At 42.4% G+C, this 27,919-nt stretch overlaps 1 protein-coding gene across 1 annotated transcript; it reads right to left on the bottom strand.

The window, feature by feature from the left end:
* LOC138353579 (uncharacterized) lies at positions 1-27,919 on the bottom strand. The gene is made up of 3 exons (XM_069306768.1): positions 27,647-27,919; positions 27,362-27,464; positions 1-1,025 (listed from the first exon to the last, which is right to left on the bottom strand). Exons 1-3 carry the CDS (start codon positions 27,917-27,919, stop codon positions 1-3), a joined length of 1,401 nt encoding a protein of 466 aa, XP_069162869.1.

The following is a 27,919-nucleotide window of genomic DNA, read 5'->3' as shown; positions in this document are numbered from 1 at the left end:
TCAGCAGTGTGTCGTGACAGTGTTGGAAAGTATAATAGCTGAGTTGATGACTTTTAACGCTTGCTTGTTGATGACTTTTAACGCTTGCTTGTTGATGACTTTTAACGCTTGCTTGTTGATGACTTTTAACGCTTGCTTGTTGATGACTTTTAACGCTTGCTTGTTGATGACTTTTAACGCTTGCTTGTTGATGACTTTTAACGCTTGCTTGTTGATGACTTTTAACGCTTGCTTGTTGATGACTTTTAACGCTTGCTTGTTGATGACTTTTAACACTTGCTTGTTGATGACTTTTAACGCTTGCTTGTTGATGACTTTTAACGCTTGCTTGTTGATGACTTTTAACGCTTGCTTGTTGATGACTTTTAACGCTTGCTTGTTGATGACTTTTAACGCTTGCTTGTTGATGACTTTTAACGCTTGCTTGTTGATGACTTTTAACGCTTGCTTGTTGATGACTTTTAACGCTTGCTTGTTGATGACTTTTAACGCTTGCTTGTTGATGACTTTTAACGCTTGCTTGTTGATGACTTTTAACACTTGCTTGTTGATGACTTTTAACGCTTGCTTGTTGATGACTTTTAACGCTTGCTTGTTGATGACTTTTAACGCTTGCTTGTTGATGACTTTTAACACTTGCTTGTTGATGACTTTTAACGCTTGCTTGTTGATGACTTTTAACGCTTGCTTGTTGATGACTTTTAACGCTTGCTTGTTGATGACTTTTAACGCTTGCTTGTTGATGACTTTTAACACTTGCTTGTTGATGACTATTAACGCTTGCTTGTTGATGACTTTTAACACTTGCTTGTTGATGACTATTAACGCTTGCTTGTTGATGACTTTTAACACTTGCTTGTTGATGACTTTTAACACTTGCTTGTTGATGACTTTTAACACTTGCTTGTTGATGACTTTTAACGCTTGCTTGTTGATGACTTTTAACGCTTGCTTGTTGATGACTTTTAACACTTGCTTGTTGATGACTTTTAACGCTTGCTTGTTGATGACTATTAACTCATCGCCTTAACATCTGAAACGCTTCAATATATATTCAATTTGTTTTACCATATTACCGCCTTTTCTCTGAAGTTTTAACTTTAAATCGCTAAGAACACTAAAAATATAATTGAGTAAGATATAAATATAAATTAGTAAGATATAAGTAAGATATAAGATATTAGTAAGATATTAGTAAGATATAAAAATATAAATTGAGTTTGGTAACTCAAATCTCATCGTCAAAAAATTGTACCAAGGGATTGTTTCAACCAAGAGGAGCCGGTCGGCCGAGCGGACAGCACGCTGGACTTCTAATCCTGTGGTCCCGGGTTCGATCCCGGGCGCCGGAGAGAAACAATGGGTAGAGTTTCTTTCACCCTATGCCCCTGTTACCTAGCAGTAAAATAGGTACCTGGGTGTTAGTCAGCTGTCTCGGGCTGCTTCCTGGGGGTGGAGGCCTGGTCGAGGACCGGGCCGCGGGGACACTAAAGCCCCGAAATCATCTCAAGATAACCTAAAATATATGAATCACAATTCTTAGTTTACACACTCTGCTACGTCCCTCACCGGCTGAGTGAACAGCGCTCGGGAAGTGTAGTCCTATGAATCCGGGTTCGATCCCCGGTGGAGGCGGAAACAAATGGGCAAAATTTCTTTCACCTTGATACCCCTGTTCACCTAGCAGTAAATAGGTACCTGGGAGTCAGACAGCTGCTACGGGCTGCTTCCTGGGGGATGTTACAAAAAGGAGGCCTGATCGAGGACCGGGCCGCGGGGACACTAAAGCCCCGAAATCATCTCAAGATAACCACAACCAATTAACTTGTGTGTGTGGTACAGTAAATGGTTATATTGGGCTCTAATGTCTGAGCAGAATGTTTAAAATATTCTCCTAGTTAATAAATTTCCTTCGATAAAATGTACAGTCTTCACTGCACTTTTCGATGATTTAGAAGAATTATTCAATAGAAAGGAAAGGAATTATCAGGAAAAGCGCCGAGTCATTATGACTATATAGCACTGGGAAGGGGTCAGGATAAGGATTTGGGATGGGGCAGGGAGGGGGGAAGGAATGGTGCCCAACCACTTGGAAGGTCGGGGATTGAACGCCGATCTGCATGAAGTGAGACCGTCGCTCTAGCGTCCAGCCCATTTGGATGGGTTATTCAATAGAAAACAACGGAAATAACGTTGTACTTATTAAGAAAGTGTGGCGGTATACCTCACCCTACACTCATTCACACCTTGTCATGAGGGTGAGTGGTAGGGTGTTGTTGAGGGTGAGTGGTAGGGTGTTGTTGAGGGTGAGTGGAGGGTGTTGTTGAGGGTGAGTGGTAGGGTGTTGTTGAGGGTGAGTGGAGGGTGAGGGTCTCTGTTGTGGTGAATTGATACTACTTTATGGTGCAAGTATTCCCTGTTAGGGTGATAGTATCGCCACCTGTGGTGAGTGTATCTACACTTGCCGCGACCGTATTCTGGTTGATTGCTTAGTGTCTATTTGCAGGTGGTCGTGTGGGACTCTTCATCCGCCCCAGACAAAATAGAGCAGATCATCGTGGGCCTCACTGGAATATAAAGCAAACGTCGGGACTCAGACACCGAGAAACACTGCTCTTTCGTTCTCATTTAATAAGAATCAAAGAAGCATTAAGCACACATGTACAAATCCACAAGGGCCGTGACGAGGATCCGAACCTGCGTCCGGGAGCATCCCAGACACTGCCTTAATCGACTGAGCTACGACAGGGTTAAAAAAACGAGTTGAAACCGAAGTTCTACTGAACTTACTGGATCCCGCAGCCTCTCCGAGGCACAAACTAGGATTTTACACAACTCCCCCCTGCACCTGAGCTATGTCAATAGGCCGTTCTCCCTCGGCCTTTGTGGATTACCTCATTTGATGCATCACGTTAGTGTGATCTCTATGTGTTAAGCACACATTTCTCACCACGAGCAGTGGTGGATTGGCATAGGAAGTGCTAAGACTTGTCTGGACCTTTACTGAAGCTCTAAGTTAATCAGTGGGGAATTTGAGGTGGCGCTCTGGCTTAAAGGACACCATCTCCCCTCTCGGCTCGCGTCTGTCTCTGACGGTATCAGCCTCCACGCCCACTGTAGGAACCCTCTCTGTGGTTCGCCCTCCTTTGAAACTCCGTCCCGTTCCCTTGATATCTCTCCCTAGTTGGAATCCCTTATCGGGCATTTCCTTATATGATATTCTCGTTAAAATGACGATGTGTGCCTCTCTCTCTCTCTCTCTCTCTCTCTCTCTCTCTCTCTCTCTCTCTCTCTCTCTCTCTCTCTCTCTCTCTCTCTCTCTCTCTCTCTCTCTCTCGTGGGACAAAACCTTCGTCAGCTTAAGATTGTATTTCCAATTTTTTCTTTGACGATGAGATGAAATTGAAGGAGTGATTGTATTTGTCTTCGTTAAACTGTGACTTCTCAATTACTCCTGTTACTAACAATAGTATTGGCTCAATAAATATTTACTTCCCATTTTCATATAAGTCTTCATTAACAATGCCTAAACCACAGTTTTCTGATTGTGATGGTTGATGTAAACAATTATCATAACCCAAGTAGCATGTAAATTGTAAAAATACAATAACTGCCATGTCATTGGTGAAAATACAATGTCTACTGTATCAGTGATAACAACTATACCATCCAGGGCTAGGATTCATCAGATACATAACCCCTTACGAAACCTGTACATCTTTCCTCAATGATAGCGGCTTTGTTTACGTTTATTTAAGTGTTTGCCAAAGCTTGAAAACTGTCTTATTGATAAATATAAACAAATTCGTCAGGATTAGTGAAAGATGTACAGGTTTCGTGACATATCCCTGGTATATCAGAACAGTCTCAGGCATATTAGGCTTGGCCTGGTATACTCTGACTGTTCCTGGTAGATCAGAACTGTCCTTGGTTTGTTATGACTGTTATACAGAGTATATAGAGACTGTCTAAGGTGTATAGAGGCTTTCCCCTGTTGCTGAGTCGTCTGTTGCTGTGATCTCTGTTCCTGTGATCTCTGTTGCCGAGTCCTCTGTTGTTGCAATCCATGATGCTGAGTCTTATGTTGCAGTGATTCCTGATACTGGATCTTCAATTTAGGTAATTTCTGCTCCTTGGTGGACTGATTGCCCCTCACTGACATTTCATTTAGTGTTCATCCTTCACCGGATAATAACCGCCCCTCACCAATCAACTCCCCTCTGATGGTAGTTACCGTCTGATGACGTCTATTTGTTGCCACTGTCTCCTGGCACACGACCTCTCCTGATAGGTTAAAGGTGACAGAAATCTTTCAGTTTCTGTCACAAAACAAATTATTTTAATATTGGGAAAATCCGTAGAAGCACTGATGTGGGTTCGAAGTTATGCGGTGGATGGTGCATATTATATATATATATATATATATATATATATATATATATATATATATATATATATATATATATATATATATATATATATATATATATATATATATATATATATATACCCGGCATTGCTCGGGTGACGAATTTCTTCATCATTCATCACTCTTCATGACTCACTATCTCTGTTATCGTAACCATCTTCCCTACATACTGTCGTCTACGCTCTTACCATCTTAACTACACACCTTCTCCCCCCTTCTACACCTTCCTTACCACTTCAATATCTTCCCTATTCTTCCCCAACTTCCCTTCCCTTCCCTTCGCCACCTTTCCCCCATCGTTCCCCCTTCATCTCTGTAATTTAAAGTGAGGATGGAGTATTTAATTTAGCGAGATTGGAAATGAGTATAATTGGCCATTTCATGGCAAGGAAATGGGCAACGATCTGGACCCCGACGCGTCAATGGGCATCACTGCCCATCACTGCCCATCACTACCCAGTCTTCAGGTCACCTGTAGGCCTACGGGATTTGTGATTCTTAAATGTGACAAAATTCGGACTGATAGGTTTAGAGGAAAGGGCGGTGAGGGTGTATAGTGAGAAGGGGACTTTGTGTTGATGATATTGATGAGATGGGAACGTTGTGTTGATGATATTGATGAGAAGGGAACGTTGTGCTGATGATATTGATGAGAAGGGAACGTTGTGTTGATGATGTTGTGAACTCAACTCTGCCTATTACGTGGAACGACTGACGAGTTGATTTTTATAATTGCTAAGATATCAGCGTACAATGTTTTACGTCAGGATAAAAAAGAAATAGTTGTTTTGAATTGTGTATTATGGAACATGTAAACATGTGAAGGAGCCAGTAGTGGACAGGTGTAGCCTTCAATACTGCATCTGTCATGACTGAAGGAGCCAGTAGTGGACAGGTGTAGCCTTCAATACTGCATCTGTCATGACTGAAGGAGCCAGTAGTGGACAGGTATAGCCTTCAATACTGCATCTGTCATGACTGAAGGAGCCAGTAGTGGACAGGTATAGCCTTCAATACTGCATCTGTCATGACTGAAGGACCCAGTAGTGGACAGGTGTAGCCTTCAATACTGCATCTGTCATGACTGAAGGAGCCAGTAGTGGACAGGTGTAGACGGGGAGGCTCCAGGTAGCCCTCCATCGATCAGCGGGTGTGTGCAGGAGATGAGAGCGAGAGAGAAAGCCTCTTTCCCGGTCTTGGTAATCGCCACTTTTGGCGATTACGTTAAGTTCTCTCCCCCTTGAAGGGTTTCTTGGGGGATACCATGACAAGCGCGATGATTACTTTGTGGCCAGGTGCTTCCTAACTCGGTGTACCACACACACACACACACACACACGCGCACACACACACACACACACACACACACACACACACACACACACACACACACACACACACACACACACACACACTCGATTTACATTGAACGAATGCAAAATAGTGAGATTAGGAACGAGGCTGAGAAGATGACTTGAGATATTACAGGTCAAATTTATGAAAAAGTTACTAAAACATACACATGCAAAGTGCCCAACCCAGCCACTGTAGAACACATTATCAAAATTATGTCTACAACACACTCGAAATTATCCAAGTCCGAGTAGCTTGCAGGTACGCGATCAAGTGGACGTTATAACATTATATACAACCTACGTAAGACCAACGCTTAGGAATGCATTAGAAACCCGGCTCAACAATATGAATATGAGGAACCTTTACCTAGGTGGGAAAAATATAAACTAGAGAGAAGAGATAAACCCCCCTATTGAGTATCTAGAAGGGTTGGATTCAGGGGGAACTATAAAGTTCTAAATCTCAAATTCAGACGAACTTGTGTTAAGACCAACGTAATGACATAACAATGAAGAAGATAAGTGTTTTATTAAACATTTCCTGGATGAACCACCCGAACACATCGACCTTCCTGAACCCATGTTTCGGCGTGATGAACCACCCGAACACATCGACCTTCCTGAACCCATGTTTCGGCGTGATGAACCACCCGAACACCGCCACCCTCCTGAACCACGTCTCATCAAGAATGCTCAACACAATTCACCAAATCCAAATATTTTCCACTTCGGGCTAAACAGGTGCCGGGAGATGGCCTCAGGGCATCATTTCATTTCTTCTCAAAACGAAGAGATTTTACTCACGAATCCGCTGGCTTTCACCCGAGAATCCTTTTAAACGGAGACTCACGGATTTTAACTGATATGACGAATTTTAACGGACACAACGAGTCTTAACGGACGCAACGGATTTTAACGGACACAACGGATTTTAACGGACCTAACGAGTCTTTACGGACGCAACGGATTTTAACGGACACAACGAGTCTTAACGGACGCAACGGATTTTATCGGACAAAACGGATTTTAACGGACACAACGGATTTTAACGAACACAACGAATCTTAACGGATGCAACGGATTTTAACGGATACAACGGCATGGGTTGGCCGTTATTCCCGCCCCACTCGTGTTAGAGAACTATTCGCCGGAGAGCAGGTGCTTTTGGTGGAACTATGAAACGGCGGAAATCATTGGAAATCGTGACAGGAAGAGTTGGGAAGGATTCGTATGAATTAAATGGATGTGAAGGGATTGAAAATTATTAAGGAGTGGAAAGGATTGAAAGGATTGGGAAGAGGAGGAATTATCAAGAGAATGCGCCAATCCATTACGACGATATAGCGCTTGGAATGTGGGGGGGGGGGGGTCAGGATTTGGGATGGAACGGAGGGGGGGAGAAAGGAATGGGGTCCTACCACTGCAACGGTCGGGTATTGAACGCCGACCTGTATGAAATAATTGAGTGGGAGGGTTTGAAAACGATTGGGAAGGATTGTAATCTATTAGGAAGGCTTGCAAACTATTGGAAAGAAAGGCGAATGATTTCAAAGTATTGGGTAGGATTAGGAAGGATTAGAAAATACTGAGAAGGATTGAAAATAAGTGGGAAGGATTGAAAATTATTGGGAAGAATTTAAAACACGTGAGAAGGATTGGAAACACTTGCCGAAGGTTGGACGGAAGTGGAAAGACTGGGAAGGATTTAAAATGACTGAGAAGGATTGAAAACCTTTGTGAAGGATTTATTTAGGCGAGGAGCAAGTTAGGTTAGGTTAGGTTAGGTTAGGTTAGGTTAGGTTAGGAGCAGAGCAAGGAGAAGTCCCAGAGATATGTTGTTGTTGTTTCAGATTTAGCTACTCAGGACGACGTGTCCATGTAGCACGGGCTATGGTGAGCCCGTAAATCCAGAGATAAGGGAGGGAACATCAAACCAGACACCACTAGAGGAGTTTGTGATTACCTGTGGGAGGGTGAGGAAGTTTCTGCTAGATTTGGACGTGACATAGGCTATAGGCCCGGGTGGAATATCACCATGGATTCTAAAGGAAGGAGCAGAAGCTCTGTGCCTACCACTCTCCATGGTGTACAACAAGTCACTGGTAACAGGTGAACTGCCAAAAATTTGGAAGACTGTCAATGTAGTCCCAATATACAAGAAGGTGATAGGCAGGAGGCTCTGAACTACAGGCCAGTGTCCCTAACTTGCATTCCATGCAAGATGATGGAAAAGATTGTGCGAAAAAAAACTAGTGGAACATCTGGAGCGGAAGAACTTTGTAACATTTAAAATGGAACTTTGGGAGATGAAGTCCTTCACGAAACGGACAAAGAAAAAGATCTGGGAGTTGATATCATGCCAAACCTGTCTCCCGAAGCCCACATCAAAAGAATAACATCAGCGGCCTATGCGAGGCTGGCTAGCATCAGAACTGCTTTCAGAAACCATTGTAAGGAATCCTTCAGAACCTTGTATACCACGTATGTAAGGCCAATCGTGGAGTATGCAGCCCCAGCATGGAGCCCGTATCTAGTCAAGCAAAAGACGAAGCTGGAAAAAGTTAAGTCCCAGAAAAAAGGCTAGTCCCAGAACTAAGAGGCATGAGTTATGAGGACAGATTACGTGACCTGCACCTCACGTCGCTGGAAGACAGAAGAGCTAGGGGAGACATGATCACTACATACAAAATTCTCAGGGGAATTGACAGGGTGGATAAGGATGGATTATTTAACACGGGTGGCACACGCACTTGGGGACACAGGTGGAAGCTGAGTACCCAAATGAGCCACAGAGACATTAGAAAGAACATTTTCAGTGTCAGAGTAGTTAGTAAATGGAATACACTAGGAAATGATGTAGTGGAGGCTGACTCCATACACAGTTTCAAATGTAGATAGATATGATAGAGCTCAGTAGGCTGAGGAATCTGTACATCAGTTGATTGACGGTTGAGAGGCGGGACCAAAGAGCCAGAGCTCAACCCCCTCAAGCACAATTAGGTGAATACAATTAGGTGAATACACACAGCACGACAAAGAGTGCTGGGAAGACGGGACACCACGAGCGTAGCTATCATCCTGTAACTACACTTAGGTAATTACACACACACACACACACATATATTCACACACACACACACACACACACACACACACACACACACACACACACACACACACACACACACACATATATACACACACACACACACACACACACACACACACACACACACACACACACACACACACACACACACACACACACACATATATACACACACACACACACACACACACACACACATCACACACACACACACACACACACACACACACACACACACACATCACACACACACACACACACACACACACACACACACACATACACACACACACACACACACACACACACACACACACACACACACACACACACACATCACACACACACACACATCACACACACACACACACACACACACACACACACACACACACACACATACACACACACACACACACACACACACACACACACACACACACATCACACACACACACACACACACACACACACACACACACACACACATACATACACACACACACACACACACACATCACACACACACACACACACACACACACACACACACACACACACACACACACACACACCACACACACACACACACACACATACACACACACACACATACACACACACACACACACACACATCACACACACACACACACACACACACACACACACACACACACACACACACACATACACACACACACACACACACACACACACACACACACACATACACACACACACACACACACACACACACACACACATACACACACACACACACACACACACACACACACACACACACACACATACACACACACACACACACACACACACACACACATACACACACACACACACACACACACACACACACACACACACACATACACACACACACACACACACACACACACACACACACACACACACACAGTTCGTCAACACCATCTACATAACAATAACAACAGGTTCCACTCTGCCTGTAATGACACTCCTTCCTATCACAACTCGCCCAACCGTTCCAACCCTCGTCTTGCCTCAGAGATTTTCCTGCTTTACCAATAAACTCTTGGGTGGGATTTTTTTTACCGTCAGATCAGCCAAAAAAAAAAAGAGCCCAGAGGGAATAGACAGAGACAGAAGGGGAAGAGAGAGAGAGACAACGAGACAGAAGGGACAGTAGTCAAAGCTAGCGAAAGAAGCGAGAATAGACGGAGGCTGAAGGAGGAGAAGGGAGGACAAGGAGACGAAGAGATAAGTGAGACAGTCTTATAATCTTATGACAAGTTTCGCGTATAAGAAAATGACAAAAAGAAGGAAGTCGAGTCGAGGGTAAGGCGCAGCTGAAGGTCAAAGTCCAGCTGCGTGGGTGACTTTGTCTAGCGGCCGAGACAGAATCCTTGAGACTTTATCCAGTCGTTTTCAACAGCCAGCAACACTTCAGCTGGTGTGTGTGTGTGTGTGTGTGTGTGTGTGTGTGTGTGTGTGTGTGTGTGTTGTGGCTGTGTAAGCGTCTGTTGCTACCAACTTAGCGCTGCCTCCAAATCCCTCGTTATCGATTAATACACCGGAGCCACTAGCCGCTGGCTTCTATCCCGGAACCCCTAGCCATAGACTTCTGTCCTATAATTAAACTAAAAACAAACAAACACTCCAGCGTCAGGCTTCTAGCTAGTCAAACAGCTTGTCCTCTTAACTAATAGGTCGCGTTGGTTACTTTATGGTTAACAACATTAAAAATGCAACCTACTATGACAAGTAGAGGCACACATTTCCTACGAATCGGACTTGATAGGTTAGGTGGGTTGCTTGGGTTCGTACGATTCTGTGTAGGTTAGGAGATTGGGGGTTTGTGTTTTGTTTACAGAGTGGCAAACAATGAGAACAGGAGTCGGTGAAAAGGTACCTAATCCCGGATCACAAACATCTTCACGTGTATAGTGTAGCTGGACATACTCCTCGTCTTGGTGTATACATACACTGAATTGGTGTATTTACACACAAGTGTGTGTGTATACACACACTTTGGTCCTGGACTATGTTAAGGACTTTAAAGTTTACCTGCTGGTTGGTCAGTTAGTTATTGTGGTAGCCTTAATAACCCTCCAGAGGTTGGTAGGTCCATCACCAAACTATATCTCCTAATGCAGGCGATGAGTCACAATAACGTGGCTGAAGTATGTTGACCAGACCACACACTAGAAATTGAAGGGACGGCGACGTTTCGGTCCGTCCTGGACCATTCTCAAGTCGATTGAGAATGATTCAAGACAATTCGACTTGAGAATGGTCCAGGACGGACCGAAACGTCGTCGTCCCTTCAATTTCTAGTGTGTGGTCTGGTCAATATATCTCCTAATAAGAGGATTCGGACGTCGGTTGCTGGTGTTGGCAAGTGTGACTGGTGACCCTGACCAGGGTCACTCTGAACACGACCCGGCCTAGGCCAGTCACCCTCGGCTGTTTACGGGCTCACCATAGCCCGTGCTACATGGACACTTCGTTCTGAGTAGCTAAATCTAAAACAACAACAACAACAACCCTCGGCTGAGGCTCCTCGGAGGCCGGCCAACACTCAATATCACATAAAGAACAGCCTGGCTTACATTTTCTTAAGAACAACTGTTTTAATTTACCCATAAGGCAGACCTAGTCAAACCCTAAACTGTTTATTTAATGAATTCACTACATTCTTACCCAAATTGATCCTACCGTAAAAATTGCAGTAGTTTAGGGAAATTAAAAAAAGCACTGCATGTTGTTGTTGTTAAAGATTCGCTACCTGGAACAAAGTTCCAAGTAGCACGGTCTATGCCCGCCAAACACACACCGAAACTACGACGTTGGTACAACGTTCGAACAAGTTTCAACACCTCCTAACCAGTTATAACAACCAATATAGCAAGTTGTAACAATGTTCTATTACGTCATAAACACGTTAAGCCAAAATGTAACAACTTTATTACAAGTTGTAGCAAGCGGAAAATAGAGACAGTTTCGGTTTGTGTTTCCAGGGTGGTGAGCCCGTAGCACTGCAGTATTGACGTTTCATACTTAAAACTCTTGCAAGTTAGGTTGGTAGCCTAGGTTTTGACGTGGTTAGTAGGGGCTAAACCCCTGCATTTTTTTACGGAGAGGATATTGAGACAGCCAGTGGGAAACCTAACTCCTGGGATACCCAGTGGACAGCCTTAGCCCATTTCATCTCGAGGAAAGCCCTGGTTTACGCTACCCAGAAGCCAATTCAGTCTTAAACCAGGATTTATCAAGCATTTATGTGACCACCTACGAAACCTGTACATCTTTTCTTAATCCTGCTGACTCGACACACTAAGGTTATTATTGTTATAAAGAACCTCGTAGTGCTTCGGGGTTCATAGTCTGTTTCACAGATGTAAACAAAGCCGCCATGATTGAAAAACAAGTTTTTTAACATTTTGTTTAAAAAGGGTTTTTAACATTAACAGGTTTCGTTCGTTTCGTTTCGTTTTTTTTTTTTTTTTTTTTTTTTTTTTTTTTTTTTTTTTTTTAGATATATACAAGTGTTCTTACATTCTTGTACAGCCACTAGTACGCGTAGCGTTTCGGGCAGGTCCCTGGAATACGATCCCCTGCCGCGAAGAATCGTTTTTTCATCCAAGTACACATTTTACTGTTGCGTTAAACAGAGGCTACAGTTAAGGAATTGCGCCCAGTAAATCCTCCCCGGCCAGGATACGAACCCATGACATAGCGCTCGCGGAACGCCAGGCGAGTGTCTTACCACTACACCACGGAGACTGTCTAGGTCATCAGGAAGGCTGAACCTACCCCAGGTTGGCCTGTATGCGACCTACTTGCAATCCTTAAGCTGAGTAGAAATGATACAAGATTTGACGTGACTACTAAAAGTGCTTTTCAGTCTTTCTCGTTGACTTAATGCACAAGACTACAGCATTGCATTGACCGGAAACTTTCACAATGACGTATAGATATCTCGCTTTGGATGTCTCCCGTGGTAATGTCTTCGTAGTGATGTCTCCTTATGTGAAGTCTTCGTAGCGATGTCTCCCTATGTGAAGTCTTCGTAGTGATGTCTCCGTTCCAATCAATCTCCATGTCAACTTCTACCCCTCTTCCCACACCAGTCCAATCAAGTCTTTCTTACTTATATCATCAACAAATACCTCAACACGTGCCTTATACTTATCTCAGTGATTTATATTGATATAAGTGCCTTATATCCAAGATATGGATTTATATTGATTTATATTGATATAAGTGCCTTATATCCAAGATATGGCCCGAAATGCCGAAATGCCGAAACGTTTATGCCCGAAACGCTTTGCGTAATAGTGGCTTTAGTCATTGTATGTACTAGCTCTACCTATAAGTCAACCAATCTTTGTAAAAATTTATTGTATGTATGTACCTTACCTAAATAAACATTTTATTTTATTTTTATTTATATATTTCGCAGGTGGTTTTATATTTTGACTGTAATTTATATAGCTGATTTATTCATTCTTCATATATATATTTAAATTGTATTTTGCATTTGCGGAGGATAAATGCGACTTTTGGTAATAATAACAAGAAACTGGAAAATATATGACCGGTTATTCTCATGAAAACAAAACAAAAGGGCAATAAATTTTAGAGTAGACGTGTGGCACATGCAATATGTGCAGAATTTATAGTTGAAATGTACAAAAAAAATGATTTAACAAATAATTTCATGGCATTTATTGTATTTTGAAAATTACAATTCTTCAGCCACGCGAAATATACAATATTCGCTAGCGAACGCACACGGACATTCAGAGATATAGATATAGGGATGTACACACAGAGAAAGATGTACACATAGATGCATATGTACATAGCAAGGGGCAACAAGATGATTTGGACAGACTGAAGGATCTAACAAATGGCTACTAGAGTTTAACTCAAGTAAATGGAAGGTAATGAAGCTAGGTGGATGAAGCAGGAGGCCAGACACAAGGTACAAATGAGGGGATCTACTTCATGAAACTGCCAGAGAGAAAGAGAGAGAGAGAGAGAAGTGTAAGGGCCTGATGTCACAGAAGTCACACCAAACATGTCTCCTGAAGCAATCAACGCAAACAACGCAGTACGTTGTAGCAACGTTATTATGGTCCTAAATAGTAAACAAATAAAGTTGTGATCACGTTGTGTACGTGTTGGGCTCGAGGGGGGGGGGGAGGGTGTTGTTTCTCATGCCATTAGAAAGGGGGGGGGGGGGGGAGGAAACAAGGGAGATATGCTCACCACATGGGTATGTAACATGGTACTCACCCCAGTACATGACGTGGTACCAGCACCCTCATTAATTCCAGAGTTTACAAGGTTAGTTTGCTACCTGTGTTTCGGAGGAGCTCCATACTCAGTAAATTCTCCTAGATACCAGGCGAGGGCGCCAGGGATATCCCCAGCTCCCAAAGTCACCTCCCTTGGCTCACCATATATCCCTTGGGGGATAACCCTCGCTGGACTGGTAAAATAAGGTCCTGAAGCAGCCATAATATATATGTCAGGGCTGTGAGAGGTTTATGTGAGGTTTTCCAGTGCTTAAGTTCGAATGACAGTATTTTGTGTGTATGTGTGTGTGTGTGTGTGTGTGTGTGTGTGTGTGTGTGTGTGTGTGTGTGTGTGTATCTATGTATGCATGCATATATTTCTGTATAAAATGTATAGTTTTAGAAACTGTCTGAGCTACTTTCCACAAAGTTTACCAGAGCTCATAAAGTCTCCCGGATTTTCAGTCTGCCAGTCCTCTACTTGTAAACTCCCCACTACAAATTCCGATTCCCGTGTCTTCCTCGAATCGCCGAATCCGTTTAATCTCTACGGTGTAATTCCTAACAGACCTTTCAGAGTTTTTAATCCTTAATTTTTCATGGATTAATTAGCAGATTTGACTATTAGAAGTCTCCAACGGCAAGAAATATATTTGGTTGTATATTTCAGTCAAACTGATGGAAATGTGGTAGTGTGTTTAGTAAGCCAAGTAGATATAAGATGGATAGTGGGAAGTGGGATAATCTGGAGAATGGAAGTATTATAATTTCCACAAGATGTGTGGCCCTGTCTGAAGACAAAAGCTGTGTCGACTTCGATGATCAACAATTAAATCTTTCTTAATGCTTTTTATTTTAAATAGGAGAGAACAGGAGTAGACACTTCCTGACTCCTGTTAGCAGGCAGGGAGCTTTCCCTTTCCATAGCTCAAGTTAAGCCTCGGCCTGCCAGTTTTACACAGGAATATACAGAAGTAAACGGTACCTGACTCCTGTTAGCATGCAGAGAGCTTTCCCTTTCCATAGCTCAAGGTAAGCCGTGGCCTGCCAGTTTTACACAGGAATATACAGAAGTAAACGGTATCTGACTCCTGTTAGCAGGCAGGGAGCTTTCCCTTTCCATAGCTCAAGTTAAGCCTCGGCCTGCCAGTTTTACACAGGTATATACAGAAGTAAACGGTATCTGACTCCTGTTAGTAGACTGAGAGCTTTCTTTTCCCATAGTTCAGGGAAATCCTTATCGTACCAGTTGTACACAAATGGGTACAGGAGCAAACAACTTCTGACTTGTTAGCATAGATCATGATAAACCTTACCCTATTACTTTCCCTGCAATACAAACAAACTTAGGAATGTAACGTAAGTCTATTGTGAAACAAGTGTGTATAATTGGCGACGATAGTTTGCAAGTCTTGGAAAGACCTTTACCTTGTTACCTAGCAGTAAATAGGTACCAGGGAGTTAGACAGCTGCTATGGGCTGCTTCCTAAGGGGTGTGTGTAACAAAAAAGGAGGCCTGGTCGAGGAATGGCCACGGGGACGCTAAGCCCCGAAATCATCTCAAGATAACCTCAAGATAAGAAGAGAACAAATACTTTGCGAAAAGTGGTCGATAATTGATTTAGGAGATTAAATATATTATTTCAAATATAATAAAAGCTACACAAAAAAAAATGCCTAGGAAAGCTTAAGCCAGACTGAAGCAAGCCCAGGGAAATATGCTATGTGAATTGTTGACCAGACCACACACTAGAAGTTGAAGGGACGACGACGTTTCGGTCCGTCCTGGACCATTCTCAAGTCGATTGTGAGATTGATTGTGTGAGACATTCACACAATCGACTTGAGAATGGTCCAGGACGGACCGAAACGTCGTCGTCCCTTCAACTTCTAGTGTGTGGTCTGGTCAACATACTTCAGCCACGTTATTGTGACTCATCGCCTGCATGCTATGTGAAGGCTGTACTGTGAGGAGGGCAGGGGAGGGCAGCGTGCGTGTGTGGAGGTGGGCAGCCCCTGGAGACGCCAAGCTTTATTAAGCTTGGGCTGGAAACGTGAGTAGGATTCAAGAGCACCCAATCCCTTTACCGTAAATCTTGACTTATAACAAACTCTCGACTTGATTTACCTCTAGCGTCGCTGCGGCCTCTGTTTGAAAGGTCGACTTGTGGTAAAAATTTATATGAAGTAATATATATATATATATATATATATATATATATATATATATATATATATATATATATATATATATATATATATATATATATATATATATATAATAAAATTGAAGTGTCAGTGACAAATATATTCAAATAATCAGGTCATTCTTCCTATGTAGTCAAATTGGTAACATTTATAAATGTACTAACAAAGAGTATTATCTCCAATGGTATAACCCAATATATGAAGATACTAACTTTTTATATATTTTCCCATAAATATTTAAAACTATGTGAGAGGGGAAACTGGTCTATTTTTCCCCTATGTTCCCGACTCTTCTGGATACAAAACACCTTAGAACGATCGGAGATTAATTTAGTATAAAATCCCAACTAATTACTCTAAACGTTAGTCCAAAATATCCACAAAACTGGATCATAGTTTCTTATCATTAACGATGCTCTGTGTCTGTGATAATGCTGTAATGATGCTGTAATGCTGTATGCATATATCTACAGCCTTCACTACCATCAAGGGCAAAGAGAGCTGCATAAAGGGAGGACGAGGTTCAAGCATAACGTGGAATATAATTATAATTCGGTCACTTATACATTCTTGATAGAAACGAGTTCATTTTAGGTTCCCCTTTATTTCATGACGCTAAACCCCTCTGTCAAGCAGCGTGTACTCAACACCTGGCACAGTACCTTTCCTGTAGGAGTAGCGACAAAGTAGTGTGCGTAGAGAGATATCCTTCTTGTAAATTGCTCACCTGCTCCCGCTTCCTAAACTGGCGCCCACGTATCCATACTTATATAATTTGCTGTGATGGTAGAATACGTATAATCATATAAGCTGTCAAGTTATACGAAGGCACGACGACGTCGAGTCTCGCCATATATATGATGATAGGTGGGATCAATACAGCTCGGCCCTTAGTTGTATTGACAGGGAATATTGTAGAGGACTCGCTGATATTAACAGAGTGAGCCGTCCGCCACGGCACTCCAACCGTCGGGCTTGGACTTGAACTCTCGGAGAGAGAGAGACGGAGTCGGTAATTGGGCAGTTGGCACTTGACGTAACTCATGGAAGATGGTAATACCAGGTGTTTGAACAGTCTAATTACGTGTTTATGTTAGTTTTAACACCTCCAACGCCCTCCAACCAATAAATGTATAATTCCGGTGCTAGTATACATTTTGCATGGATATATTTCAACCTACATGAATATATTTCTTGCTTGACCTGTATGGATATATTTTTCGTTATCTTAACGTGACCGGATATTTTTTCCGCTTGTTTATGTCTACTTCCAGTTTTAAAAAAATATATATAATTTATTTATTTTAAAAATTAAATTTTAAATATTACCAATAAATGTTGGAGAAGATGTATGTCTTCCAGGAAAAAAAATTACGTAGATTAATCGTGAAATGTAAAAACAGTTTGTTTGAAAATCATGTTGTTTTAAAAAGATTTATTAAATTAATTTTTCATGTTGAGTGTTTCCTAAGCGTCTATGAGATTTTATTTTACTAATAAGCAAATTAATAATGACTTTTTCAATGCTACAATTATGGAATTAATCATTTTAAAATCTATTAATTTATACAAATTTACGAATACATTTTAAAGGCGAAGGTTAATGGAGTTTTTAAATACTTGTGTATGAAGGAAAATCTTATAGTCGTTTGTGGATGTATTTGTCACCAATAAATTTGGATTTATTTCTTCTTAAGATGTATTTGTGTAGTCTGCAGATATTCACTTAGATTTAATTTAATTCACTTAAATAAATCATATAATTTTTTAGAAATATTGATATAATAATAATAATAATAATAAAAATCATAATAATAATAAAAAAAATAATAAAAAAATAATAAAAAAATATTAATTATTATTGTTATTATTCTCTAGCTCCTTTATCCCTGTTCCTCGCCTCCTTTTCTCTGTATTTCTCCCTTTATCTCTCTTCCCCTTCCACTATGTTTTAAGGGTGAAATTTTCTCAAATAAATACACAGTTGAAATACAAAAGGCAATACCGTAACAAATATAATATAGCCGATGAAATGCAATGCATAAAAGTATTTTCAACAAAATCTATTGCAGAAAATACTCTGAGAAAGCTCTAAGGAGAAGCGGTATTATTTCCTTCAATGCAGGATTTTTTGGGTTTTCCAATAGAAAAAAATGTCCCCGTAAAAATGGTCTAATGCTCCTTCAGAGAAAATAATGGATAATTCTTGTATTGTGTTCCCATATTTTGTCAGTTGGGAGTGCAGGCGTGTGTGTTCATGAGTTAAGGGGGTTTGGGGGGTTGGGGGAGGGGGTTTGGGGGAGGGATCTGGGGGGAGGAGGGTAGTGTTTTGAAGGCAGGGGAGTGGTATTTTTTTTTTGGAGGGGGGTGTTCTGATATCTGTATCAAGTGGTAAGAGGGGTATGTGGTGATGGCAGTGGATTGCACATATGTGAGTCTATGGGGTCAGGTGTGTGTGTGGAGTACAGGTGTGGGTGGGTCTTGAGTGGGTGGTATGGAGTGCTTCAGTGACTTGTAAGGTGAGTCTTAATGGGACTCACCAAACACTCATGTGTGTAGATTTTTGGGTCAATGGGTGAATGATGGGCGCAGTTAACTCATTCTGCTGTATATAACCCCATTTTTATTGTATAATGCACCTAACTCATTTTTTCAAAACTAAACTTTTTTTATTTTCATTTTCCTCTGAATTAAAATAAAAAAAACAGTGTTACGAAACGACAAATATCTGCCTAAGGGCTATCTTTTTTATCTTACAAAATAGTACCTAAATAGCTGGTAAACACCTGACCAGAGTAATTTTCAGGCCAGACGATAACAGAAGAGTATATATATATATATATATATATATATATATATATATATATATATATATATATATATATATATATATATATATATATATATATATATATTATATGTGAGGTCCGGTCCACTTGCCCATTTCTGGTGGAATAAGTTACGACGAAATTATGACCAAAATTTTTGCACAAATTCATTGGGAATTAACCAAGTGCTGATTGGCTCTATTATTACTGTGCCACCTCACTCTCATGTCCACTTATCACGCTACAATCATGTCTTGAAAAAACAAAACAAATCCTTGGTTTTCACTTCATTTTTGGTCGCAGATTTGTAAGGGCTGCTAATATATATTGGGGTGTTGAGCTCGTCTCTGTATGTGTGTAATAGACTGTATGTTTGTTCACTTGTCTCTACGTCATTTAGACCGTCTGTATATCTGTCAGACCGTCTGTACGTCTGTCAGACCGTCTGTAAGTATGTCAGACCGTTTGTAAGTCTGGCAGACCGTCTATACGTCTGTCAGACCGTCTGTATATCTGTTAGACCGTCTGTAAGTATGTCAGACCGTTTGTAAGTCTGGCAGACCGTCTATACGTCTGTCAGACCGTCTGTACGTCTGTCAGACCGTCTGTAAGTATGTCAGACCGTTTGTAAGTCTGGCAGACCGTCTATACGTCTGTCAGACCGTCTGTACGTCTGTCAGACCGTCTGTACGTCTGTCAGACCGTCTGTAAGTATGTCAGACCGTTTGTAAGTCTGGCAGACCGTCTATACGTCTGTCAGACCGTCTGTACGTCTCTCAGACCGTCTGTAAGTATGTCAGACCGTTTGCAAGTCTGGCAGACCGTCTATACGTCTGTCAGACCGTCTGTACATCTGTCAGACCGTCTGTAAGTATGTCAGACCGTTTGTAAGTCTGGCAGACTGTCTATACGTCATTTAGACCGTCTGTACGTCTGTCAGACCGTCTGTAAGTATGTCAGACCGTTTGTAAGTCTGGCAGACCGTCTATACGTCTGTCAGACCGTCTGTACGTCTGTCAGACCGTCTGTAAGTATGTCAGACCGTCTGTAAGTCTGCCAGACCGTCTGTACGTCTGGCAGACTGTCTGTACGTCTGTCAGACCGTCTGTACGTCTGGCAGACTGTCTGTACGTCTGCCAGACCGTCTGTACGTCTGGCAGGTCGTCTGTACGTCCGCTAGTCTATCTCTTACGTTCGTAATTCCGTCTCTGGGTTCGAAAGTCCGTCTTTGCGTTCGCCAGTCCTTCTCTAAGTTCGAAACAAGACCAGTCGTATCCAATGCTACGAGTGCTAGGGGCTCTGATCTGAAACTTTTAAATTAAACTTTCTCTGCAGTGATATACCACCAAGCGATAAACTTACACGGAAAGTTCGTTAAGTCAGCTTAGGATATCTGTGATAGAATTGCTTAAGCTCATTGCTCTACTGGCTGGACGTGATATCAAAGCAAAATAAGATCTGTAAGGGATGTTGTTGCTGCTTTGGGTGTGTACCGGGACGGAACGGAGATGCTGAGAGTGTGTGGTCTGATGGATAGGTTTGGTAACTGGCTCTTGCATATGGTGGGATGGAGCCCACAGGTAAGGCTGTGTGTATGTGTATGGGTGTGTGTGTGTGTGTGTGTGTGTGTGTGTGTGTGTGTGTGTGTGTGTGTGTGTGTGTGTGTGTGTGTGTGTGTGTGTGTGTGTGTGTGTGTGTATTTACTATTTGTAACCTGCTGGACCCGAGCTGCTAGCTCTTGGACCCCCGTCTTTCAAACCGTTGTCGGAGAGGTTCACGCTACGATTCCATGTGGTGTTGACAGGTTTACCCTACCACCTTGTGGAATGTAGACAGCTTCATGCCATCTGGTGTACACATCATGGTTTACCAAACTACTTTTGTCTGCATTACCCCATATGGCGACCTATGTTCCCGCTTCACGAATCAGCTACAAAAGGCGGCCCTTCCCCAGCCATATTTCAGCTTCACGAAACAGTCTCAGAAGATGGTTGTATGGAATTTGTAAACTGGATGGGGAGCGGTGTGGTGTCATCACTCAGCCTCGGCTGGAGATGGAAAGTAAAACCGAACTTGAGAGATTAACGGGCTTAGTCCTGGGAGGCAAGTCTCCAAACTTCTCATTGAGAGAATGATGGCGCGATTCTTTAAGTGTGGCCAGTGGTCGTGAAGTGAAGAGAGAGAGAGAGAGAGAGAGAGAGAGAGAGAGAGAGAGAGAGAGAGAGAGAGAGAGAGAGAGAGAGAGATAGAGGCAGAGGCAGAGACAGGAGGGAAGGGCACTATCAGTAGAGAGCGCCAAGCCATTACGAATATATTTCACTGTGAAGGAATCAGGATAAGGATTTTTGATGGTACGAGAGGGGGGGGGGGGAGGAATGGTGACCAATCACTTGTGGACGGTCGGGGGATTGAACGCCGACCTGTATGCAAGCGAGACCATCGCTCTACCGTCCAGCCCATGTGGTTGGGAGAAATAGAAGTGGAGAGAAACACAGAGAGAAACAGACGGAGACATTGAGAGGCAGAGACAGAGAGAGAGAGAGAGAATGAGAGACAGAACGAGACAAAGCGTGAATTCCAGGTGCCAAACCGTTCCAAATAGAGTTTCCCCCCCCCCTGGGCTCTGACCGGGATCCTCTGTTATTTACAATTTATATAAACAATACACACACACGCACTGAACAGAAACGATAGTGAGTTTGCAGGTGATAAAAAAAAGGTCGGGAAATAATACCAGAAAAAGTCTAAAAATTGCTATTAGACAATTTACATTTTAAAAAATTGGAAAACAAAATTTGCAAATGGAGTTTAATGTTTTAACAAATGAATAGTTCTGAGTCTAAGTAATAATAATAGTTATCATATAAGTGGACAATGTTGAAATTAGACATACTTTATGTGGACAAAAGCGGATATATATATACTGAGTTTATACACCCATGACCGGGATATACTGAGAGGTGTATATCTTGCCCCTCAGTATATATACACTTTATACTTGCTCATAACTCAGTTACAGCCCCGCTACTGTGCCAGGTAAGTCCACTACGGGCTCACCATAGCCCGTGCTACTTTGGAACTTTTGTTCTAAGTAGCTGAATCTAAAACAACAACAGCTCATAAGTCAGTTAGCTATTGAGGCAGTAGAAATAGAAGGCGGTATTGTGGCTATTTTAATAAAAATAGCCTAAGCTACTCCGTCCTTATAAGATGTATTTTAGTATCTAAATAAACTTACTTGAACTTAAAAGCCCATCTCGAAACTTGCTGGTTGGTCAGTAAGCAATTGTGGTGACCAACCACAATTGACCTTAATAACCCTCCAGAGGTTGGTAGGTAAGGTAGGTTGATATTAAGGCTGATAGGCCTTTTAAGATCAACACGAAACGATTCTACGACGTCAAATGTTATTTTTTTTTAGCTTTATCATGCCCTTGTTAGGCCTAGTTTAGATTATACAGTAAGGTGAACAAATCCACAAGGGCCGTGACGAGGGAGGATTCGAACCTGCGTCCGGGAGCATCCCAGACACTGCCTTAATCGACTGAGCTACGACACGGTAAAAGAGTTGAAACCGAAGTTCTACTGAACTTTTGTGTCTGGGATGCTCCCGGACGCAGGTTCGAATCCTCGTCACGGCCCTTGTGGATTTGTTCATTTGATGCATCACGTTAGTGTGATCTCTGTGTGTATACAGAAAGATCATTACCAAGAGACAGTTCTATGTCAATATGACTGTACATTACTTGGAAGGAATATGAGAACAATGACCCTAGAATATGACAGCCCAGCCTCCTGCTTTGGTAGTACTTATAGTAACGATGAGGACCATAGTATATATACCGACGTACAACAAAATTAGAAAGTAGAAATTGGCACTATTGACGCAAAACTATTTTCTACTTTTGTTGCAAAGAGAAACTAAACTAACCCAACCTAATCTTACTAGGCCAAAAACACGATATCTGAGGCCTAATGTAGTACATTTGTGTGCTATACTAGGCCTAGGAATATTGGAGTATGTTTTTTTAGCTTATTTTTTTCCGACTATAAAGTGAATAGTACAAAGTTCTACTATCTGATTCCTTAGAACGGCAATCTTTGTATTATGATGTACAAAAACTACTATCTAAACAGGAGAATGAGTTGGATATGAGGACGGGAGGGACCAAGGACTATCGGGATCAAACTCCGACTCTGCACGAAGCAAGGCCGTCGCTCAACCGACCCGTCCAAGTGAATGGACGGTAGAGCGACATTCTCGCTTCACGCAGGTCGGCGTTCAATCCCCCGACCGTCCACAAGTGGTTGGGCACCATTCCTTCCCATTCCCCGTCCCATCCCAAATCCTGATCCTGACTACTTCTCAGTGCTATATAGTCGTCGTGGAGAGGGGGGACCTGCTGCCTGGGTAACAGCTTCTCCCCCGAATCAACCTACCCTGGCTTTGCGCCCTGGTGAGGCCACTCCAGACCGACAACCAGAGAGCAACCCCATAGTCTCCTGAGACTCATGGATGCCTACTACTACTACTATAGTCGTAATGGCTCGGCGCTTTCCCTTGACAATTCCCTCCCTCCCTCCCTTTATGTTAAGGTTCGGTCACCATTCTTAAGAACGGGCATAAATTCACTTGAACATTTATAATGACGGATTGCAAATCTAACGACGGAAATTAGTGTCCGTCCTGTACGTCAAGAACTTTAAGGAGGTTCATGTGTAAGTTTTGATAAGACTGAAGTGTGCAAGTGTAAGTTTTGATAAGACTGAAGTGTACAAGTGTAAGTTTTGATAAGACTGAAGTGTACAAGTGTAAGTTTTGATAAGACTGAAGTGTACAAGTGTAAGTTTTGATAAGACTGAAGTGTACAAGTGTAAGTTTTGATAAGACTGAAGTGTGCAAGTGTAAGTTTTGATAAGACTGAAGTGTACAAGTGTAAGTTTTGATAAGACTGAAGTGTACAAGTGTAAGTTTTGATAAGACTGAAGTGTACAAGTGAGTGAAATGGAATAACAAATGTATATTTAATAAGGCGTTACATATAACGACGCAAGAAACGACCTAATAACGGTCCAGGAGGGACCGAAACGTCGTCGTCTCTTCATCTTCTGATTGGTTTGGTTATCGTGGTCAGCCACGTTGTTGTGACTCGCCCTCTGCATGACAACACAAATTAGAACGCGAAACAATGGAAATTGTTTCCATTGAACTACACTACACACAGAGATCACACTAACGTGATGCATCAAATGAACAAATCCACAAGGGCCGTGACGAGGATTCGAACCTGCGTCCGGGAGCATCCCAGACACTGCCTTAATCTGTTGGAATCGTTCGAATCTTCGTCACGGCCCTTGTGGATTTGTTTCCATTGAAGTTTCCAATGGAAGTTTTTATTAGAAAATATTATTTTTTTTTTTTAGAAAATAACTGGTTAAATACTAGTTTGGAAACAGGGTTGTTGATTTTAGGAATAAATTACCAGCTAACGTAATTGACGCAGAACTATCAGGAGAAAGCGCCAAGCTATTACGTCTATATAGCACTTGGAAGGTGTCAGGATAAGGATTTGGGATGGGACGGAGGGGGAGGATGATATTCTATACTAATGAAACACACACCGAAACTACGACGTTGGTACAATGTTCGAACAAGTTTTAACACCTCCTAACCAGTTATAACAACCAATATAACAAGTTGCAACAACGTTCTAATACGTTATAAACACGTTAAGCCAAGATGTAACAACTTTATTACAAGTTGTAACAAGCGGAACATAGAGGCAGTATAGGTTTGTGTTTGCAGGGTACTAATGAAACACTTATTCACTGAGAATTGTAATGTATAATTGCCTTGTAAAACTTATGTATATATATGATTTATATTGTATCTTCTTAAATAAAGATAAAAAAAAAAAGCTTGTAGGGTTGCATGTTGGGGTAGGTCAGTAGTTCGACCTTTGGGTGCGGGGGGGGGGGGAGGGGGAACTCGATATAAGCCTAACGTGTATAAATAAACAACTGTCCCGTCCGCTACAAAATTAATTATGAATTATTACGTTGTATAACCCTGGGGATGCGAGGCTTGGAGCACAGGGCTGAAAAAAAAATTGTGACGATTACTTTTTATGCCTTGCAGGACATTTTCAGTGTCCAAGTGATGAATAATAATAATTACTCAACACCGTCTGCTACTGGTCCACTGAAGACAATACTATCTTCAGCGAAGGTAGTACCCTGGAAACACAAACCGAAACTGTGTCTATTTTCCGCTTGTTACAACTTGTAATAAAGTTGTTACATCTTGGCTTAACGTGTTTATGACGTATTAGAACGTTGTTACAACTTGTTATATTGGTTGTTATAACTGGTTAGGAAGTGTTAAAACTTGTTCGAACGTTGTATCAACGTTGTAGTTTCGGTGTGTGTGTAGTAGTAGTAGGCATCCATCAGTCTCAGGAGACTATGGAGTAGCGCTCTGGTTGTCGGTCTGGAGTGGCCTCACCAGGGCGCAAAGCCAGGGTAGGTTGATTCGGGGGAGAAGCTGTTACCCATGCAGCAGGTCCCCCCTCTCCACGGCGCTGAAAGTCTCCAATGGAAAAGCATACGAAAGGCATAGAAGGTGGATATAACGTATCGTAACTGGCCAGTATATTTGATATAGCGAGTGTTCGTATCCTGAATGAGGGTGTTGGAGGGATCCCAATGTCCTTAATCTGCTTCGTTACTCTTCAGTAACTTTCCTTGTTAGTTACAGTGGGTCCTGGTGATGGTGGGAGGCCTCACTGGCCAAGCTTTCGATAGTGTCTGTGACGAGGTGTGAACCATTTGTGTTCCGGGAGACTCTGGCTATAGCCTGTTGTGTTGTTGTGCTCATGTTCCCTGGCGAACTGTAATGTTTCTTGGTCCATTGGTCCATTATCCCTGCCAGTCTCTGTCTCTCTCTCTATCCTAACCATTTATCCTTCTATCCTCACCCCTCCCAGCCTGTATCCTGCCATCCTTACGCCATTACGTTTCATCCTGACTATGTAAAACATCCAGTCAATAAATGTAATTTGGTAATGTGCAGTTTGATCAAGGCCCAAGAATGTGTAAATGAGTGATAAACGGATGACAAAATTCTTTCTCCGTTTGAAGTAGACCTTTGGCTGTTGCGCGCGGGCTGAGGTCTCTCCCCGAGCGGGTCGGAGCGGGGGCTTGTGTGTGGGCCCTTGGGTACCAGCACCTCCACCTGTTGTCTTACTGCCTGCCCATGGGCACGTTGGGGTACGTCTCCCAGAAGAGCTTCTACCTTCTGCCCTTTCAGAGCTTGCTGGTCCTCCTCTTGCAGCGTCTACAACCCGTCCCTAAATAGACCATTTACACGCTTCCCCCTTAGAGTCATCACCCATTAGCCTCAAAGAACCTTTACCCCCTACCACTACAAAATCTTCACCCCCTTCCCCCACAGAACCTTCTCCCCTTACCCCCAAAAAGGCTTCACTCCCTACCCCCTAAAGCCCTCCTCCCCTTACCCCCAAAAAGGCTTCACTCCCTACCCCCTAAAACCCTAGTCCCCCTACCTCCAAAAAGGCTTCACTCCCTACCCCCTAAAACCCTAGTCCCCCTACCCCCAAAAAGGCTTCACTCCCTACCCCCTAAAACCCTAGTCCCCCTACCCCCAAAAAGGCTTCACTCCCCACCCCCTAAAACCCTAGTCCCCCTACCCCCAAAAAGAAAAATAAGGTGGTGACGAATATGGCATATTTAGGATATCATCTAATACGCTTCCTGATGGGCGTAGTGGTTATCTTGATGCGTATATGTCTGGATGTTATTGTGATCTTCTCTCATCTCACTGGATACTTTCCTCATGCTCATGGCAAGCCAGTCTGGTTTAGGTACACCCTTATTCCCCTGCGTGACTGGCTTTTCTAAAGAAATGAGTGATTAGTAATTGCCCATCGACTTGCACTTGTCGGTGTAGTGATGGATTGGTTCTTGAGCAGGACCGACAACCAGAGCGCAACTCCATAGTCTCCTGAGACTGATGGATGCCTACTACTACTACTGTTGTCGTAGAGCTCATGTACTCTTATAGCAGCCTGTAATACCGCAGCAGCCTGCTTTATTACGTCGACTAACACATTTCCACAGCCTGCATTATTATTTTATCCTGAAATCTTGCATTTCCATCTTCCATTTCAACAGTTTGTATTCGTATATCAACCTGTACTATTTCAGCAACCTGTACCATAATATCAGCCTGTAACCATACATGATCTAGTACTATTATTTCAGCTGTAACTATAGATCAGCCTGTATTATTTCAGCATTATCATTATATCAGCCTGTAACAATATATCAGCCTCTATTAATAAATAAACCTCAATTGCACATCAGTCTGTACCATTTTACATCAGTCTGTACCATCACTTCAGTCTGTATCATCACATCAACCTGTACCATCACATCAGCCTGTACCATCACTTCAGTCTGTATCATCACATCAACCTTTACCATCACTTCAGTCTGTATCATCACATCAACCTGTACCATCACATCAGCCTGTACCATCACTTCAGTCTGTATCATCACATCAACCTTTACCATCACTTCAGTCTGTATCATCACATCAACCTGTACCATCACATCAGCCTGTACCATCACATCAGCCTGTACCATCACATCAGTCTGTATCAT

The sequence above is a fragment of the Procambarus clarkii genome, chromosome 58 (assembly GCF_040958095.1).
Source record: "Procambarus clarkii isolate CNS0578487 chromosome 58, FALCON_Pclarkii_2.0, whole genome shotgun sequence".
NCBI lineage: Eukaryota > Metazoa > Arthropoda > Malacostraca > Decapoda > Cambaridae > Procambarus > Procambarus clarkii.
This window is presented reverse-complemented; position numbering and strand designations above follow the sequence as displayed.

Bases quoted from the DNA above. Each gene is read 5' to 3' on its own strand.
- LOC138353579 (XM_069306768.1), bottom strand. From the start codon at position 27,919: ATGATACAGACTGATGTGATGGTACAGGCTGATGTGATGGTACAGGCT. The intron at 27,465-27,646 runs GTACAGACTGAT...ATTATGGTACAG, and splicing joins TGATACAGACTGAAGTGATG to GTTGCTGAAATAGTACAGGT. The intron at 1,026-27,361 runs GTTAGTCGACGT...TCAGATGTTAAG, and splicing joins AATGCAGGCTGTGGAAATGT to GCGATGAGTTAATAGTCATC.